The 20,217-nt window shown below is 35.0% G+C and overlaps 3 protein-coding genes across 22 annotated transcripts in view; 2 read left to right on the top strand and 1 right to left on the bottom strand.

Moving 5' to 3' along the window:
* Positions 1-5,935, top strand: part of mtd (TLD domain-containing protein mustard) — a 306,573-nt gene extending 300,638 nt beyond the window's left edge. For all 19 annotated transcript variants that reach the window (XM_069125553.1, XM_069125551.1, XM_069125548.1 and 16 more), the window contains 3 exons: positions 396-677; positions 1,406-1,575; positions 2,252-5,935. In XM_069125553.1, the coding sequence (XP_068981654.1) occupies positions 396-677; positions 1,406-1,575; positions 2,252-2,387 (588 nt within the window). In that variant the 3' untranslated portion in view covers positions 2,388-5,935. The remainder of the gene's footprint in view (positions 1-395; positions 678-1,405; positions 1,576-2,251) is intronic.
* Positions 5,936-11,283: 5,348 nt separating this feature from the next.
* Positions 11,284-18,800, bottom strand: Hao (Hydroxyacid oxidase). Its single transcript, XM_069125533.1, has 9 exons — positions 18,640-18,800; positions 17,616-17,760; positions 17,086-17,237; positions 12,762-13,017; positions 12,551-12,679; positions 12,347-12,479; positions 12,075-12,191; positions 11,886-11,997; positions 11,284-11,808 (listed from the first exon to the last, which is right to left on the bottom strand). Exons 2-9 carry the CDS (start codon positions 17,750-17,752, stop codon positions 11,741-11,743), a joined length of 1,104 nt encoding a protein of 367 aa, XP_068981634.1. The 5' UTR covers positions 17,753-17,760; positions 18,640-18,800; the 3' UTR covers positions 11,284-11,740.
* Positions 13,265-17,065, top strand: LOC138186051 (N-acetylgalactosaminyltransferase 6). Of its 2 annotated transcripts, XM_069125532.1 has the most exons (3): positions 13,265-13,951; positions 14,310-14,444; positions 14,652-17,065. In XM_069125532.1, exons 1-3 carry the CDS (start codon positions 13,748-13,750, stop codon positions 15,936-15,938), a joined length of 1,626 nt encoding a protein of 541 aa, XP_068981633.1. In that variant the 5' UTR covers positions 13,265-13,747; the 3' UTR covers positions 15,939-17,065. The 2 variants fall into 2 exon arrangements, with proteins under 2 accessions (XP_068981633.1, XP_068981632.1); XM_069125531.1 differs by having other exon boundaries at positions 13,266-13,951; positions 14,310-17,064.
* Positions 18,801-20,217: the final 1,417 nt, after the last annotated feature.

Here is a 20,217-nt window from a genome sequence, read left to right as displayed (position 1 = left end):
CGAATTTCCTAAAGGAAACTTCGATAATATATCTATGAAGACAGTTAGCATCGCGGTGACCATTAATTGCCATAGCGTTAGAAGCTTTCGTATATAAAAATAAGAATGAAAATTTTCCTCGTTCCATCAAACGTGTTCCATAAAACACTCTACGTTCGACCGAAAAGAAAATTTCTTTCAGAAAGCAAGCATCATTTCAAAGATCACTTAACGATGATCCTATACCAAAGTTCAGTTCACCCATTTATCTAGAAAATTCCAATAAGAAATTGCACAATTCTAAATTCGAAAACGGCGAACTCAGCGATCAATCTCGCAGATCCTGCTTCCCAAAAACAAATTTCCTGGACCGAATTGATCTTTCGAATTACTAAAATTTAAATTTAATCTTCTAGGTACTGTCTATGAGCGAGGAACTCAGGCGAGCTCTGTACACGAACAGCGCCGTCTCCATAGACAACGATGTCATCGTTCCCGACCTGGTTGGCACCACCGAGATCCTCAGCGACGAGCACAGAGAACAACTGTGCCGGCATTTGCCTGCCAGGGCGGAGGGCTACCTCTGGACTCTCGTTTTCAGTACCAGTCAACATGGATTTAGTCTAAACAGTATGTACAGGAAGATGGCCAAGATAGAGAGCCCAATCCTCTTGGTGATAGAAGATACAGAGGGCAACGTAAGTTCTAGAAGTTTACTTTGAATTTCACTCCCAGTTTCTACGTTGATTTGCTCTTCATAATATTACGCTTCCCTTTATCCCATATTTTTATCCTATTTTTTTTTTTTTTTTTGTACCTTGCGTTAGTATACCACGTTAATTCTTTGAGTGTTTAGCATACATTATATGCAAGCAACGTGTAGTATTGCTTTACACAGTAAGATATTACCATAAACATATACGTAGAATATAAATGGAAATTAACAATATCGTAATTCACGCAATAAGTTAATAACAAACTGTCGTTTGTTGCGGAAACAATATCTACCTGTTTGCGGAATTGGCAAATTACGTTTCAAAATCTCAGTTGCTTGTTTGAAAATTCCGTAGTACATTAAAATTACATACAATTAAATGCTACTAAAGATTTGGTTACTTTAGTAAACGCTCGGAAGTAAAAGAAGAAAACCAAACGCTATATTTCTTTTATCTTGTTAATGTCGTTAATGTTACATTATGACCAAACTGTACTGGTTGACAGAGTCTAGAAACTAAAGTGACAAATTATATACAGTCGCTTATAACTTTTGTTGCTTGCACGTACTCTCGTTAAGATGGCTAGAGCGTGACCGTGTCACGTGCAGAATCCGCTGCGAGAAACCTCGAGGCAGAGGATTCATTACTCATTGCACGTTATTAGTGCCGCAGCCGGCGTACTGTGAATCATCCTTTCCACGTGGTTACAGGTGTTTGGTGCGTTGACCTCGTGCTCTCTGCACGTGAGTGATCATTTCTATGGAACCGGCGAATCTCTTCTCTTCAAGTTCACGCCCAGATTCCAGGCGTTCCACTGGACCGGGGACAACCTCTACTTTATCAAAGGCAACAACGAAAGCCTTGCCATCGGTGCCGGAGAGTGGGTACCATTTTCTAAGTGTCCTCGATTTTTTATTGAACGAATTTTTACTCGGTCGAAACGTTAATACCGGATCGAATATGTTAATTCTGTTAGACAAATGTTTTAGCGAGGGATCACTGGAAAGAGATTAATTAGAGAGGATTATATGTTACTTATGCTAGGGTAGATTAATCTGTTATGAAACGGTGGTTTGGGAGATTGCATATGAAGGATTAATGCCTTGTTATACAAGTTACATTTAGTTATCGATATGGATTTTTGATTAGCAAAGAATATTTCAGGGAGGGGAACAGATAAAGTTTTTAAAGCTTCGTTATGTACTGTTACCTTAGTTGTATTCGTTCGTCCTACTTTTTAAATTTATCTTGGAATTTGCTATAACTTGTGCTATCTTCTTGCAACATCTTGCAACAATGAGCACGTGGGAATGAGTAACTTGTTTCTTGAAAATTGAACATCGATCGTGTATTTATCTATTGAGATTAGAAACTGATCAAAAGTGGAGTTGATCAACTGAGTTTTTAACTAGACTGATATAATTGAGTGAACCAGAGAAGCACTCCTCATATGCAGTCTATTTATATTATTCATATCATAATGTTTCTATAATATCATTTAATTCTTTTCCATTGAAGTTCCATCAAATTAACAGACGTCATTCGCTGTTTTACAGTGGCAAGTTTGGATTGTGGCTAGACGGAGACCTATACCAAGGCAGGTCACAATCTTGTAGCACGTATGGAAACGAGCCGCTGGCACCGCGAGAAGATTTCGTGGTGAAAACGCTGGAATGTTGGGCATTCATATAGGACACAGCCTCGTACTCCGTGTTCGCGACTTCGCCCTCACCGCAGCCTAATTTGACTTGAATTCCGAGAGAGTCTCGCGTGGAGGTTGATCGTCCCCAGAGAAAAATTATCGCACGGAGGACAATTATCAAGATTTCCAAGAGACATTTTTCCAGAGGAGATTAAAGTCGATTAACGGGATTATCGGTTAGCTCGATTACCGTCGATAGATTTTTAAACAGAGAGACCCCAGACGTATTTTGTTAAAAGTCAATAGGAGATTTTTCGAGTGAAAGAGAGAGAGAGAGAGAGAGAGAGAAAGATATGAAAGAATTGTAATTTTTAATGAATGGAAGGTAGAAACGTTGATGAAGAAAAGGAGGCTGCAGGAAAGAATGATGATGATGACAATGATGAAGAGGTATGAGAAAAAATGTGAAGAACAAGTCCTAATATATTAAGGCAGAAACGTTGAATTAAGGACTGCGAATGACTATAACTGATAAATTTGTCGTTTTAATCGTCCTACGTTTGTTTTTCTTTTTGTTTTAAGTTGTCGTATTTATTTTATTTTTTTTTATATATATTCATACACGCACGCATACATGTGTTTCGTTGAATGAATCGTCGTTGCTGTCGTTAATAATTCTGATTTCACGCGATCGCATGCCGTTTGAGTAAAAGATCGAAGGATCGACCACGATGACAATGAATTTGTTATAACGATGATGATGATTATGATCGTGGTGTTGCCTTCGAACTAGTCGCGAGTATAATAATAATATTAATTGATAATAATAATGCGTTGTTCCGAGAGATTATGTGATCGCCGATGTGTTTTACGGTGATCGACGATAACGAGTAAAAGAAGAGAAAATGAGATGAAAGTGTGAATGATAATCGAGATTGAAAGGGAAAACAAATACGTCTCCACAATGGAGAGAATCGATTATGCGAGAAAGACGGAAGGAAATTACGAACCGATTGGTACGGATATATATGATGATCACATTAACATCATCATGACGGTGATGATTATACAATACCACGATACAAACACGATATTACGAGTATGCTAAACTAACCGTATTTGTTGATGTGTAGTTATTGTAGATAGATGAATGTAAATATATATATTACGAAATTGTTAAGGAAACAAAAAAATTAATTTTAACGAAGGAAAAAACACAGTATATGATACCACGCTAAAGAAAGAGAAACACACACGTTGCAGAGGACACTCTGTGTAGTTTGTCTCATGTATATCCCGAAGGACACACATTAATTAAATATATATATATATATATGTACACGAAACACACACATACGATTCGAAGAAGATCGTGCAACATACACCACTGAATCGAATCGATACGATGATACTCTGGATGTAAAACGATCCTAGGATCTGCGAGCAAAAGTAGCTTTAGAAGAGAATGAAGAAGGAGAAGATAAGTTTGTACTGATCTTACGCTGATACATGCGACTGCCACAATGTTACAGTGATAAAGATCGTAAAAGAGATTAGAAAACACGATGCCGATTATATTGTTGACACGATGGAAAGCGAACCAGAAATTGTAGAAACACGCGAATTAGGAGTTCAGAGCAGCGCGTTCGCTTCTTGTGTTTCGAGTGACCACAACGAACACACACGCCTGTGCCTCGCTTCGCTCTCTTTCTCTCCCTCTGCTATAGAGCACACACAGTTAACATGACATTATAGTATCTCAGTTTGAACTTTATACAAAAGTAAGATCTACAGATCAGAGCCGAAGGAAAGAAAGCTTGTTGTTGCAACGACACTCTTATGAGTTACTTCATAAGAGCGTCACGCAAAACTCAGACAATAAAGAGGAGTCTCGCCGTGGTATCGATCTCTTTTTCGTTACGCACCCTAGTAACACCGTTTGTAACTTTCTCGTTCGACGAATGAACCAAGATATACATTGTTCGCTATTGCCAGTGAGCTGGCACGGTTTAACAACTGTGTCAAGAAAATTTATAGTAGTCTATATGATTCGTTCGAAGGACAGGGAGAATTTTGCAACATATCGTACTGTAAATTTATACTGCGTTTAACTTTTCGCTCGGCTCTGAAGATCAGCGAATGGATGTCAATCGTAAAACACACACAGACACACACGACCAGAAAAATAAAACTGTTCGAGCTTATAGGTCTCTTTACTACTGTGAATTAATTAGGACCGATAGACTGTCGCGAGAGAACCCACCGTTTCTACCGCTTTTTAAACGTGAATTTTTTGTTTAAGGACGAGAGGAGAATGTTAGATATTAAGCGCTGTTTAACAGTAAAATAGAAACACGCTGCGTTAGAAGGCATCGATCGAACATCAGACGTAGGTTTTTATAACCGATTATGTAAATTGATTTGTTTTCGGGTCGGTCCAGGAATGTGTAAAACGACGACGTCTGGTAGCGAATTCCGGTTTGTTCTATTATGAAAAGAACTCTGTAGCGGTTTCATAATGAGACAAAGAAAGAGGAGAAGAAATTGAGACGCTATTTTGTACCATAGCGAGAGTACTTGTTGCCATTCCTTTCAATTTATTAGGAACAGTTCCCGACTTTCATGATGTTTCTGCGATTTTCGATCTTCCATAGAGTACTGCATTTTTAAAAACATTTATTATTTAACATCATAACAGAATTGTCGCGTTAAAATGATTCGAGTTAATCGGTAACAAGCGATCTTGTTTTTATAAAAGAAGGCTTAAAAAACAGCACGACGAGACGTTATAGTAGAAACACAACTTATAGTATAGTTGTTTCAAATTACGTTCACTACCGACGTGGATCGTTGGATTGAATTGTTGAAAACGGGCTAGAAGATTGTAAAAGCGAGTGGAAATGGAGGAGAAGCGAAAATTGTAAATTTGAACTGAGCGTATTTCCGTGCACTGGTTATGAAACGCACTTTACCGAATAAAGACAAATAGAGCGAAAACGATCGTCGCTTAAGGCGGAAAAAAATCTTATGGAGCACGGTTTCAAGTAGTAAAAATGGGAGAAACGCAGCTATAGAAAGCACAAAAACTATGTGTATTCAAATTGCGTGTAGCTATCTATCAGCTTCGTTAGGACTAGTTGTCAAGTACATAGTACACGATCATAGCGTTGTGTAAGACATATAAAGTTCTAGCGTCTATAGGCATTACTCTCTTGTGATACTAACGAGTTAAAAAGGAACGAAGATACAAAAGACGGTAAAACAAAGTTCGGTTCGAGTGTGTCACTTTCTTTCGTGGCAGGGGAAAAAGGCCGTTGTAGATGGAAATTCTGATAATAATGTATAATATATGTACATCAGCCAGGACAATACGAATTTACATAGAACGCGAGAGCAAACACGGAGGAAAAAGAAAAAAGGGAGGTATAGAGAAGCGAAGTGTGCTCGATCGTGGCAAATTTGTCTCTTTCTTTTCTGTTTGAGAAGGACTCAAGACCCTCGCCTCTAGATGCCGAAGATCCATGGTATAAATGTAATATTGTAACGTGAAATAAAAGAAGATGATGTGTGTCTGAGAAAATATACGTTTTTCTTTTTTGTTTTCGTTTATTTTGTTCCTTCTTTTTCATTTGTCATTGGCGACTGGAATGAATTCTTGCGAGAATCCTACAGAGGAAAATCATTTATATTTTTAGTTTTATAATTTCTCTTTATTTACTATAATTTCGTCTTACGCAAAATTGTTGAGGCGCGTGCAACATAACCTAAAAACCACTTCTAAGTTTCCTTGGTAGTATTTCTTCAGACAAATACTCTTTGAAATCATCGGAGGGTCATCTGTTGAAATTAATTTGTTTGTAACTTCGTCTCTTGGTTCTCTAGAATTGGTCAGAAATTGGCGGTTTCTTTAAATGCTATCGGAATTTCTCGATACCTTTCGGGAGAAGGTTTGTCATAGAAAACGAAATGTGAACTGCCCGGAAGAATTCTTGCTCTTCCGTCGATACGAACTTTACCAATCTTCAGAAACATTCTTTGCACATTGTAGGTGTCGTCGTCTGATCTGAAATACATATACACTACTGCCTTCACTGAAGAAACTGTAAATTAAGCGTGCCCTGTGTAAGGTCGAGAGATTCTAATCTTCGAATGATGATATTCTTTTTCTTGTACGACCGGTTGCCATGTATTTGCGCGCCAACTCAATCGTTACCTCGAAAAGGAAGTGAATCGATACATCCTTTACGACAAATACAAGGATCTGGTTATTAACTGAGATGAATAATAGCTTGAGCACAGTATACGTTTCGATCTTAAAACCGATATCCTTCGCTGTCAGATTTTATATCTAGAAATTAAAACTCTTTTACCTCACTAGTTTGGAATTTTAAATTTCATTTTTTACGTAACAATTTCTTGACGCTCTAAAGTAAAAATTGTAAAAAGGAGATAATGACAAAGATGAAAGATTACACTCTATCGTATCAATGTGAGATTATTATCGATAAGTACTAATCAAAGAACAACATTGAACAAAAATTTGATATGTAGCGATTTATTTGATGATGATGTACAACGATGAATTCTGACAGTGGAGGGATACGAATAGAAGATCTCCCGCCAAAGAATCGATTGTTAATTGACAAATATTGGGTTGGCAACTAAGTGATTGCGGATTTTGTCATTAGATGGTATTGACAAAATCCGTAATCACTTAGTTGCCAACCCAATATTATCTCATTCATGGACACGTAGAATACGAAAGCTGAATAGCTCGCTGTATTAACCATAGAGGAAGAATCGAATAATTAAGCGTTCTAGCTTTCTACGTTCGTGTACGAGTTGCATTTCGTAGCGGAAGTAGAGAGAGAAAAAGCAAGGAGAAACTCTGTTGCAACCAGAGCGAAGAACGAGCAACTAAAAGTAACTAAATAAATAACAAGCTCACACGAGAAATCGTACCCGTAATAATCGCAGAAATATATGTATCTATAATTGTAGTTAATTAGTGGACGTTTAGCGAATTAAACAAAAAGAGAAACAACAATACTCGTTACAAAGGAAAAGAATGAATGAGCAAATGCAAGATGGTGGATTAGGGCAACAATTTCTGTTAGAAACGAAAAAGGACTTTTCTTGGTATACACGTTGTCAATTAGATTCAGACTGACCGCAGGGATTGAACATGCATTAACAAAATGGAAAAGAAACAAAAAAAGAAAAAAAATATATAAATCGTAAAACAACAATTCGATGTTCTTCGATGTTTAGTTAGATATTGTTGTCGTCGTTGTTAACGATCGTTACCGAGGTACGATCCTGCCTCTCCAGGATGGCGTAGCGTGAAGAAACTCTTCGGAAGACTTTGAAGAAGGGTAAAAGAAGAAAGAATTATAATAAAAAAGAAGGCAGAAATTGCGATAAGAAGCTCAAACGTAAGAGGAATCGGAGGAATATCAATAAAACTTTGATAGTTTCACAACTAATTGTAAGAATTGGTAATTACGTTTTTCTAATCCGGTTCTAATCAAATTTTATCGATCGTCAAAGAGAATCGGATCTTCACGCTATGTCCTTGAATCGTAGTCTATTTTATACATGTAGACAGCAAACAGAGACGAAAATTCATAAAGAGGAACACAAAGAGCTGTTCTTATCTTGCGTCTATCACGATTGAATTTGCTTTAACGCCGGTTTTTAATTAGTTACTCGTGGTTCGATATAATTTACGACGAAATTAAAAGTAGTCGATCGATTCTTCGTATAAATGTAGATTAAACTCGAGAGGATCGCTTATCTTTCTAATCAATATATTGAGCTTATATGTTTACACGTTAAATACACGTGCGCTTATACAGCACACTGTGCTATACGGCTTACGTTAAGGAAAGTTTAATGCGTTGCTATTTATTTGGCATTCTCGCTGATAACTCGATGTACACGTTCTGAATATTTTTCGAATCACTAAGAAATATTAGTAATTTCTAACTACATATTCAAGGTCTTATAATCCAACGAAATTAACTACAAGATAAGCGTTCTGTTTTGTTACTATATCGCGATAGCAGAATCGGCGACGCTATCTTCAGCTTTAGCAAGAATTCATAAGAATTTGTTAGAATTTTAAGAACGAGAAAAATTTCGTTTTATGGAAGACATGTTATTGGGCGTTTTTTTTTATCGTTTCTCAACGAAGAATCGTCGGCTAATTAATACCATCGTAAATTACGCTGTATTTTATAATTGCGATTATATATTTTCTAACTTTGTTTATTCTTATCCCCTTTCAGAGTACTTGAAGATATTGTCATACGATGACGAGGAAATTTCATTATACATCGTATATTTCATTAATTCTTTTCTTTTTTTTATTATTATTTCATTATACTTAAGCGTTATACTATAAGCCGCTTATAGGCCGAGCTGGTCAATTGCGAAATTCTTGAAGATATTGTCATACGATGACGAGGAAATTTCATTATACATCGTATATTTCATTAATTCTTTTCTTTTTTTTATTATCATTTCATTATACTTAAGCGTTATACTATAAGCCGCTTATAGGCCGAGCTGGTCAATTGCGAAATTCTCGATTACTTTGCTTGCATATATCGTACATGTGATTATTGTTCAATTAAAAAAAAAAAAGAAACAAACGAGGAAGATGGCAGATAAATAAGTCTAAGATATTTAAGGTGAATTTTAAAAAACAACGTGTGTAACCTCTAGAGATCAAAGTTGCAATGTTTTCTCTTATTTTATGGTATTGATCATCATGGCATTTGAGCGGTTTATGTATCATTCGTATAATTTGAAAAACGTTCTACGTTTCTAATACATTCTTTTTCTCTCTTTTTCCATATTTTCGGTTAAGGTAGATTAAAAAAAAATCGCACGACCATGAGTAAATCACACTATGCAGTAATTGTACCACGTGTCTCACTCGCAAACACGATATACGTATAAGACTCGAATTTCCTCCGTGTAAACTGCGCAAAAGATATTCTAAAAACATTTTTACACTGTCGCGCTTCGTTACCGAATCGAAGAGCCATTCATCCCCGCGATTTCTCCAGAGGGAAATTGTCTTTCCGATCGATCGGTCGACGGTTCGGTTATCGGATCGTTTTCATCGATCCGAATAACCGTTATCCGACCGATCGAGATAGAAAGAGACAACGGAAATAAAAAGGGACGTTGTTTCTTTGTACTTGATACATTTTCGTTCAAGATATCGAGCAACGACGTTATTCTCTGATCACCGAATTTTTGCATCGAGAGGCCGGAAAGAAAAAATATATCAGTCACGTTAAAGCAACCACATTGTTCCATCAAGTTCAGTTACCAAGAGAGAAGAGCGAAAAAAAAGAGAAGAATAAAAATCATCCAGTCTGTCACTGACAGTTGAAAAAGCTTTCAAGAAGCTTAAGAATATCAAAAGGAAATAAAACATATCCTCTCCTGGTTTAAAAAATGTTTCATGTTTCCAGTTTCGAGCCCTTACTCGAAGGAAAATCAAAAAAAAAAAGAAAGGATCGGAGCGATAGGGGAGACGAAGGCCCTCTCGAAACACACATAACTCTCTGGACCAATGAATTTTACACTAACTTACTAATGTACTGTCGCCTAAATCGCCACTTTATCGTGAAAGTAAGTTTCTCCGCCGCGTCTGGATTCCTTGAGAGACGCCATTCGACAAGAATTCGAACGATCATTCTTCACGAGGTTCTCACGAGCAGTAAAATATACCGCTGAAAATTTACAAACAAACACACTGTGTGTCTATAGTAATCGTATATTAGCCAATTGTATACCGTGTATGCGGGATTGATATCGTCAAATAATGTAAGATTGAGCGAAGGAGATAAAAGAAAAAAAGAAAACGGAGGATGCATGTTTGCGAGATGTCGATTTATGAAAGAATAGATCTTATCGCGTGTGAATCGTTAATTGAAATATACCACGAGACAGATTAGCGAATTTTATTTTCTGTCCAATGAACTCTATTTGAGGAATAGTGGTCATTTTTAAAAATTCCGTTCTTATCTAGAAGATAGTGATTATCATAAAGATAACGATAATTGTCGAACGTTGTTATATTTTTATAAAATCGTTGATCTATAACCCAAAATACGTATGTAATCGCAAACGTGTCCCCTCTGTTCAAGAAACCGCTTGTAGAAACGAAAACGGTGAAGAAAGGCGAATGTTCGTGTGTATGCATGTATATAACGTATATATATACAGTACACAGACAGGAGGCGTGCATGTGTGTATATATATACTATCAAACACGTGTACATTGCGTATACATACTAATACATAAAGTAAAAGTTTAGCGTCGCAGCGTGCATACTCAGCAAACAAAAAAACCTGTAGCGAACGAGGCCACTATACATATATACATAAATATACATATACATATATATTATAAATATATACATAAATTATAAATATATACATACGAGTAACGATTAATTGTAACGTTGTAAAGCTGTGAGTAAACAAAAAAAAATTACAAAAAACAAAAGAATTACGAGTGTAATGATGGTATCAGCGTTACTAAACCGAGATAGGAAATACCGGAAAGATAAAGGGGATTTATTTTTTTGCCAAGAGAATTTGCCTCTCCCGGTATACGATGTGGTATGGATTAAGAAAAAGAAAGAAATGCAATAAAAAAAGAGAGTATTTTGCGAATTGAACAGAGAGCGATGCAAGTACTTTGTTGCATGTTTCGTGCGTTATATATATAATATCGACGTCAAAATAGTCAATCTTGTTCCGTTTGCAAAGGAGCTGCGGATCACCTTTGAATGCGTGTGTGCGTACGTACGCTTCGTGAATTGTGATATGTGTGCCGCACACACGCATGTATGTATACACAGATGAATATACAAGAGATATTCAATAAAACTCAGATATTGTGAAGAAAAAATTCTAGTGTTATTCTTCCATTAATATACGTACATTTATATTTTTGTCTTTTATTGTGCATTGTTATTATTTCGTATTGTACATTATTCACTTAAAAGAAAAATCAATCAACTTAAAACATATTTATTATTATGAATGTGATAATATCCTACTGCTTTTAAAATATTCTTGAAGTTACTGTTGTACTTGTTATGAAACATATCGTATAATCTAAACTGTTCCTCAAGTTATCTTTAAACCTAATCTTATGATAATCTTAAATGTCACGCCCATCAAAATCAACATGATCTTTAAACCAATTTATTATAATTACAGTAAAAATCCATTTATAGGATACGGTACAAGACGTATCGGATAGCAATCAGTCGAATACTAGAAATCCACTAATTCCTCCTTCGAGTTCAACTAAACAGACTTTCGATAACTGGGATTCTATTGTAAATCAATTTTACGTCGTGTCTTTCTACTACAAATGGCTGTAGTAAGATTCGTGTTGAACCATGTCTTTCTTAACGTCTTGAACACTAGCACAGCCTACAAATTGATTTCCAAATATTTATAAAATTGTCCATAATAGTATTGAAATTTCATGAAAGTGGCTTTAATCGTACCTGTCAACGCAAATGTAACATCAATTTCTTTCCTGAAGACTTCAAGAACTGCTCTTGCACCTTCCTCACCGCCGTAAGACAGACCCCACAGCATAGGCCGGGCAACAAAAACCTACAAATCATGCAAAAATAAGAATTGAGCAATTGTAGGATTTACATGACTTATATTGCAATTTGATATATAGTTACCATTTTAGCACCCAGAGCAAGTGCCTTGAAAACATCAATTCCCTGCCTCACACCTCCATCCATATAGATCTCTATTCTGCCGTTTACAGCTTCCGCTATTTCTGACAATGCCTCAATCTACAAATCATACATTATTTTTATTATTTCAGTATTATTATTAACTATTGTTATCTTTAAACATTTTATTTTATACTTCACGATTTTATTTATAACTCTACAATATTATAATACAACGTCAAAAGATACACTTTATAAAAAAATAAATAACAAACCGTTGCTGGAAGAGTGTCAACTTGTCGAGCGCCGTGATTTGAAACGATGATTCCTGATACTCCACTTTCGATGGCTAACAGTGCATCTTGTGGGGTAAGGACTCCCTTTAAAACGATCGGCAGCTTTGTAATACTGCGGGGAATAAATTGAATTAGTACGTCTCCTAACTTTTACAATTGCAAATCATCAAACTTTCTAACAACCTTTTTAGCCATTTGATGTCTTCCCAAGTCAAGGAAGCATCAAACAAGTTCATAACGTATTCGCTTAAGCCAGAGCCACTCTTGGCATTGTTTATTTTACTGGATAACTCTCCCTCAAAATTTCCTAATCTGAAAATATATTTTCATATTTTATTGTTCAATTATATTTTATATATGTTAAAATTTTATTATGGTATGGTATAATAAATACCTCAGATGAGATGGAAGAGAAAATTTGTTCCTAATGTCAGCACGTCTATCACCGAACAGCGGTGCATCGACAGTAAGGACGAGAGCTTTAAAACCAGCGCGCTCTGCTCGTGAAACTAAATTTAGAGTAACATTACGGTCGTTGTATATATACAGTTGGAACCACTTTATTGCCTTTGGCGCAGCTTCTGCGACTTCCTCAATACTACTTGTTGATATCGTTGAGAGTATGTAGATCGTACCTGCTTCCTGGGCAGCTAGAAATAAACATTTTAATTCGGTTTAATTTATCTCACACTTACACACTTAACATTCAAAAAACTTTTAAATTACATATAAATTAAATTTCGTACAATTTTATTAGAATAAACATATGTTCCATCTAGCGTGTTTCCTATTGAAATTTTTGCGCTTTTCACTAAGATTAAATTATGCTTATGAGAGTGTTACAATTTTAATATTAAACAAGTGACGTTAATACGTTGGCCTCACAGTAGTCATCGGTGACCTATATTACAAAAATCTTTTAAATGATTAAGATAAGATAAATTTTACAGACTAAAATGTTCTTTTTCAATTTGAATGAGTTATCAGAGAAAAAGTTCGTAAACACGATATAATTAGATAAAATGAAATGTTATATATTTCAGTGCATTTCGAAAATTCGCGTGACAGTCAACATGTTAGAGATATAAATGAGCGATCTACTACAGGATGTATGTTTTCAAATATATCGAATGCATTCGGTCATCGAGAACTGCTTCGATCCTGAAGGATCGATCCTCAGTCGACGCGTGGCAACCGTGTCTACTCCATGTGTTTTATCACAAAAATTTATCCAACACTAACATCTCACATCGAAGATAGCAACTGATAAGCTGTAAGCAGATGCATACACATGAGGTTAGTTTCGTGTAGATAGTTCACGAAGCCAGTGGCTGGCAGCGGGATTTCACAAGTGTCATCACGCGACATGAGTGTATCACGATGATGAGAAGAAATGTTGTGAGCCTGATAAAGTTCTTCCTTCTGGCGGTTCTCACCGTGTTCCTAACCGTCGTCATATTCCGCTATGTACGAACGTCACCTAACCATGAAATCGTGACACCAGTTACCGCATTGGTGGGCATTGAAGGTGATAGCCAGAAAAATTTCGTCGATTCTAGGCAGAATCTCAACCATTTTTATCAGGTATGGGTTAAAGACCTACTCATTATTGGCAAGGCTGATGCAAGTAAAACAGGTTTAGCAATAGCTTAGCCTTCTGCATTCCACGCAGTAGCGTACATCACTTTCGTGAATCCCGATGCAAATCATATTATTTTATATTAATGTTAGAACTACCAATGATTAAAGTATAAGGTTTGTGTATCAAAGAAATCAGTTTAAAAGATATGTAACGCAAGGAAACAAACAAATATCACAGGAAATATACAGTTGTAAATTCATAAAATTTCTATGAAGAAGGCTATTTTGATTAGTCTGGTAGTTCTAGTCTAAAGATGGAATTTAGTTCCACAATATAATGTTTGAATAAAATTTTTAACAGGACTTGGATGAAAAGATAGACTGGCATGATTATAAGACAATTGAAGAAGACAGGAAAAGAACTGGTATAGGTGAACATGGAAAGCCAGCATTTCTATCACCATCTCTCGATGCATTGAAGGAAAAGTTGTATCAGGTAAATGGTTTTAATGCTGCGCTCAGCGATGAGATCTCAATGAATCGCTCAGTACCTGACATTAGGCATCCAGACTGTAAGAAGAAGAAATATTTAAGAAATCTTGATTCAGTTTCTGTGATAGTTTCCTTCCATAATGAACATTTTAGCACTCTAATGCGAACTTGTTGGAGTGTGATTAATCGTTCACCAGCGTTTCTCCTCAAGGAAATAATATTAGTAGATGATGCTAGTACCAAGGCAGAATTGAAAAAGCCTTTAGAGGATTATATAACCGAACACTTGACAAAAGTGAAAATTGTAAGACTACAGGAGCGTTCTGGTTTAATTAAAGGTCGTTTAGCTGGAGCAAAGATTGCAAAAGCAAAAGTACTTGTATTTTTGGATTCTCATAGTGAAGCAAATATCAATTGGTTACCACCATTGCTAGAACCCATTGCACAGGATTACAAAACTTGTGTGTGTCCTTTTATTGATGTGATAGCTTATGAGACATTCGAATACAGAGCTCAAGATGAGGGTGCAAGAGGAGCTTTTGACTGGGAATTGTATTACAAACGGTTGCCATTGCTACCTGAAGATCTTCAAAACCCAACAGAGCCATTTAAAAGTCCAGTAATGGCAGGTGGTCTGTTTGCCATTAGTGCAAAATTCTTTTGGGAACTAGGTGGATATGATCCAGAATTAGATATATGGGGAGGTGAACAGTATGAGCTATCGTTTAAGATATGGCAATGTGGAGGTCAAATGTACGATGCCCCTTGTTCAAGAGTAGGTCATATTTATAGAAAGTTCCCACCTTTCCCTAATCCAGGAAAGGGAGACTTTTTGGGAAAGAATTATAAGAGAGTAGCAGAAGTATGGATGGATGAATATGCAGAATATATCTATAAAAGACGTCCGCATTTGAGGTCATTGAATCCTGGAAATTTAAAAGAGCAAAGAGATTTGAGAGCTAGATTACATTGTAAACCATTCAAATGGTTCATGGAAAACATAGCTTTCGATCTTGTCGATGTATACCCTCCTATAGAGCCTGACGACTTTGCATCTGGAGAAATTCGTAACATGGGTGTGCCAGAACTGTGCCTAGACTCAAAAAAGCGAAAAAAGGACGAACTTGTTGTAGTTGATACCTGCATAAAGGATAATCCCAGAATTATAGGAGAACAAGAATTCAAACTGACTTGGCATAAAGACATTAGGCCAAAGGATCGTACAGAATGTTTGGATGTCTCTAGAGGAGGTGCAAAGGCTCCAGTCACCTTGTATCCTTGCCACGGAGGCCAAGGAAATCAATTATGGCGTTACAACGTTGAAAAACAATGGCTGATGCACGGTTATACGTCGAGGTGCTTAGACACGGATCCAGCAAGCAAAAAAGTCTTTGCAGCGAAATGTGATTCGTCTTCTGCTACGCAAAAGTGGAGAATCGAGAAAGTAAATATGAAAGCTATTAATAACTGGGATAACGTGGGACCCAAACGACATTAATTCCTCTGCCTTTTATTGCCGTAACTTTCTTAGTCTCTAAGCGTCTGATGTTTAATTATATGTATGTGTACATAAACTTATGTTCCATTTTTATTAACTAGTCATCTAAAATCGTAATATTTGAGTTCGGTTTGTATCCATCAAAATACGAATTTTGAAATTTGCGAGCTTTATTTATATAATACAACACGATGATAATATTACTCTTTTCTTTAAAGCAGTCCTTACAGTATTTCCATGGTAACGCATTTCTTGACGCATTTCTATCACTGTAAATATTGTACGAACCCTCTGTTGTGCCTTAAACATATAGCTGCATTTAGAATATATACGAATATATCTCATAATTATAATGATTACTTTATAAAGTAACTTCGCTTCAAAGCTCAATTTTTATCTATTATGGATTATTTTTTATTAATACAGTATATATTTAAGGGTTACAAACGGACTGATCGACAGAAAAAATTTCTTTATTGCCAAATTTTTCAAGGAGTTAATTAAGTTCTTTTGACTGAAATAGAATATACTCTTATAATGTACGACCGAACCGGCAGACGAATAAATTGTTTCTTGTACAATTATAAAATAAAAAATTCTACAATCGAAACACGGCTAAGCAATAATAAGTGACTTTTTTAAACAAGTGACAATGCCTGCAAACATATCATCTTATTGCATATATAATGAATTACCGAGCATTTAACTTTTTATACAGTCTAATGTGATTTTTTATATATATTTGTATCTAAATAATAAAAAGACAACAATTTAATTTCTGTACAGACTCGAATAAATTAAAACAAACAAAAGAATTATCTATTTTATAGGAAATCATGTACTTGTTTATTCAATTTTACCGTGCTCTACGTTGTAACATTTTACAAACATGAAAAGTTCGAATGTGATCGTCGCTGACTAACCGAACCCAACACGTTTTTGTGATTGCAACTATTTTTGTAAAATATTTGCATAAGTTAATAAACATTTTTACTAAATCTATATATGTTATATAATGAATGTGTTTGGTATTTAGAGATTAAATATACGTATCCATATAAGATACTGAGATTATTTAAAAAACAAGAAAAATAGGGAAACTCACAGTGGGACATTATCATAATTAATATTAAAATGTAATATTTACCTCTTGCATTTGCACATTCACCCTCAGGATGCGCCATACGTTGCATAGCTGCTGGTGCGACTCCCAATGGCATCGAGATTTGTTCACCTAGAATCCTGGTGCTTAAGTCCCTCTTGGCAACATTTCTTAGAAATCTTGGTCTTATCCTGTATCTGTAAAATGTTACATTTTTTTTTAATTAAACAGATTAAAGAATAGATTAGATCCAAGAGTTCAACTCGTATTCTTTTGGTTGAGCAATTGGCAGTTTAGATTAATTTTATAGTGAATTTAGGAATTTTCATTGTTTAATTCATTGTTTAATTTCATTGTTCAATTAGTTTTATTAGATGTTTCATAAAATAAAAGATCTTTAAATTTTTACAGAAAGCGTCTAAATTATACGAACAATATCAAGACTGAAAAGAGTAGAATGACGAAAGAGTTTCGATTTTATAATCATTCCTTTTTATACAGTCTTAATAGTAATATAAGTTAACTGTTCCGCATTTAAATTTACTTTTAACGATAAACTATTATTTTTTAAATACCTTTTGAAAGCATCCTTATTTAGCTGTAAACTGAACTGCTCGCCCGCCCCAGAATTGTAATAATCTCTGACAGAAGGTGTTAAATGTGTGCTAGCATATTTCTCGAAGTCCTCAATACAGATCATTTTTTGAGCCATGGTGTCTTCTGAAACCGAATGTGAAATTAATTTTGCATTTAACAAGTCCTGTATGTTCAATATAATTTACAATATACAATGATTCCCGGAAATATTTAAACTCTTGCCACTTTTGTGTATATATTGTATATATGTGTGTTGTAAATTAAATAAGACATTTAATTAGACATTAATAAGACATTTTGGAATTTCATTAATACTGTACCTTGGAAAATTATGAAACTAATCTAAAAATATCTATAGAAGTTACAAGTTATTCATTGCAAACATATATTCAGTAAAAAATTAGTGCATATTATAAATCGTTATAAGGTAAAGGCGGTCTCACTGAATTATTAATGATTTTATTATCGCGATGATGGCGATTATTAATGAATTATTAATATAATGAACAATTGATCGTTTAATCTGCGAAATACATATTTGCACTAAATACTTCGTGGCTTCTGTATGTACATATCTCAATTTGTTTCAAATTTTAATAATATAGTTATGATAGTTGAATTTTATTACAGTATTCAAACAATTTCAAAATGTTTCGAAACACGTATAATATATTCATTTCGCATGTAATATATTCACAGGAAATTTCTATAAATGTTCGAGTATTTTCGTGAGTTACTGTAATTCACCGTATACACGTATAGGAAATTTTAAGGTGCGAAAGTGCGCTATTATACAAAAATATATGATACTTAGTTAAATACCCGTTATAATTTTTAATTAATTAATCTTCAATCAATTCATTCATTTTAATTAATTTTCAATTTTAAGTAAAACGAATTTCTATTTTATTTCTATTTATCTATATGGCGTCCATAAAAATATAAATTTGCAGAAAAATCCGCACTCTGCACATATAATTTACAAGACTTCAAACAAATTACCGTTTTGTACGTTGAAAGTACTGATTTCTAACGAACTATTAACGTGACACTCGCGCGAACCCAGAGATACGAAGAAACTGCCCAAGTGGGAAGAGCGTCGCGCAATTTATGCACGATAGATCAATTTCTATTTTGCAGCGGATCACTCAGTGAATCGGTTGATTTCCCAGCAAGGAAAACATATGATTAAATGACTTCCATAGTCTCCACGATAACTCCTATTGCCAAGATAACCTCGGGAGAGGTAGCGTGTCCAGTAGTATTACAGATAAAATTATTTGCTTTATCCAGAAACCGTTTATCTTTGCAGAGTTAGTGAAAGACGCGTGTGTTGTCTTGAAAGGCGGAAGATGAATCGCCCGCTGTATTTTGAAATCAACACTGGGATGTAATTAACAATTATTGATATAATTAATGAACATAACGATACCCGTTATATGTAATGTGTCCCTCGCTTCGACTTAAATTCTGTTCTATCTCTATTCCAATTCACTTTTATGATCATCGAGCGTTAATTATTTATTGTTGTTGCTATTCTTGCAAATAGTTATCCAAGAAAATTTTATTTTAGTTATATGGCGAAACATGTATACGCGCTATCGACCATAAATATTAGCACATATATAGACACTACATATATAGACTTGTTATATCTATTGGACAAATCTAACAAATTTTATTTTATCTCATATATTATGTCATAAGGCACAAATCACGCGGATGAAATAGTAGACTTATTGCGAAGTAATTAAAAATGAGAGCTACGACAAACATTCGATTGATACCAAATACATATGCTACAAATACGTGATACAAATACACGTACAAGGTAAATATCTTAAAATTTCTGACTAATAGTGTATATCATAGAGGATTGCAGACTTAGCGTTTCATTAATATGTTACAAGAAATTACGATTGACAAACCAATATAGCGTAGTTTCTTTATAGATCTCGAAAATTTATTTAACACGAGAGATTAACGATAAATCGGTCGATATTAATATCGATCATTCATCGTCGAATTTTATTCCACCCCTTATATCGTAATCATGTGTGTATGTATCATATGTATGTATGTACAAGAGGTTTTAGATCAGATTTTCATTATCACGCGATTAAACGAAATATTTTTGTGCTAATGAATGAGGCGTCGATCGGAACCGAATGGGAAATATCTGTGATTCATTATTTGATAGGATCGATAGTATATAATAATTATGTACTTATCAGTCAATCCCATGGTTATCTAACTTACACAACTTGAAACTTTGAAGTCTGTTGAAAGGACAAAATTTCAAGGACAACGAGTAAAAATGTTCCATGTCGATAAAAACACTTATGCAACGCTTGCCAAATAGTTTTTCAGTTACGAATATCTTTAACAAATACATATCTTACACGAGCAAAAGTAATCGTAACCCGCGTCTATCGGTATTTATGCAAGACAACATTTTTTTCTTGTTTTGCAACATAGTGGTAAAAAACTTTGATAGTCGAAATTGAGACAAGTGAACTTCAAACTTTGTCGATTGCAACGAAACAAAGGGGATGCAAAAAACAACAGACGAGTCAATTA

Source organism: Bombus flavifrons, chromosome 13 (assembly GCF_040668555.2).
Source record: "Bombus flavifrons isolate JBK064 chromosome 13, iyBomFlav1_principal, whole genome shotgun sequence".
Lineage (NCBI taxonomy): Eukaryota > Metazoa > Arthropoda > Insecta > Hymenoptera > Apidae > Bombus > Bombus flavifrons.
The sequence above is the reverse complement of the archived record's forward strand: the minus strand, read 5'-3'. Positions and strand labels throughout refer to the sequence as shown.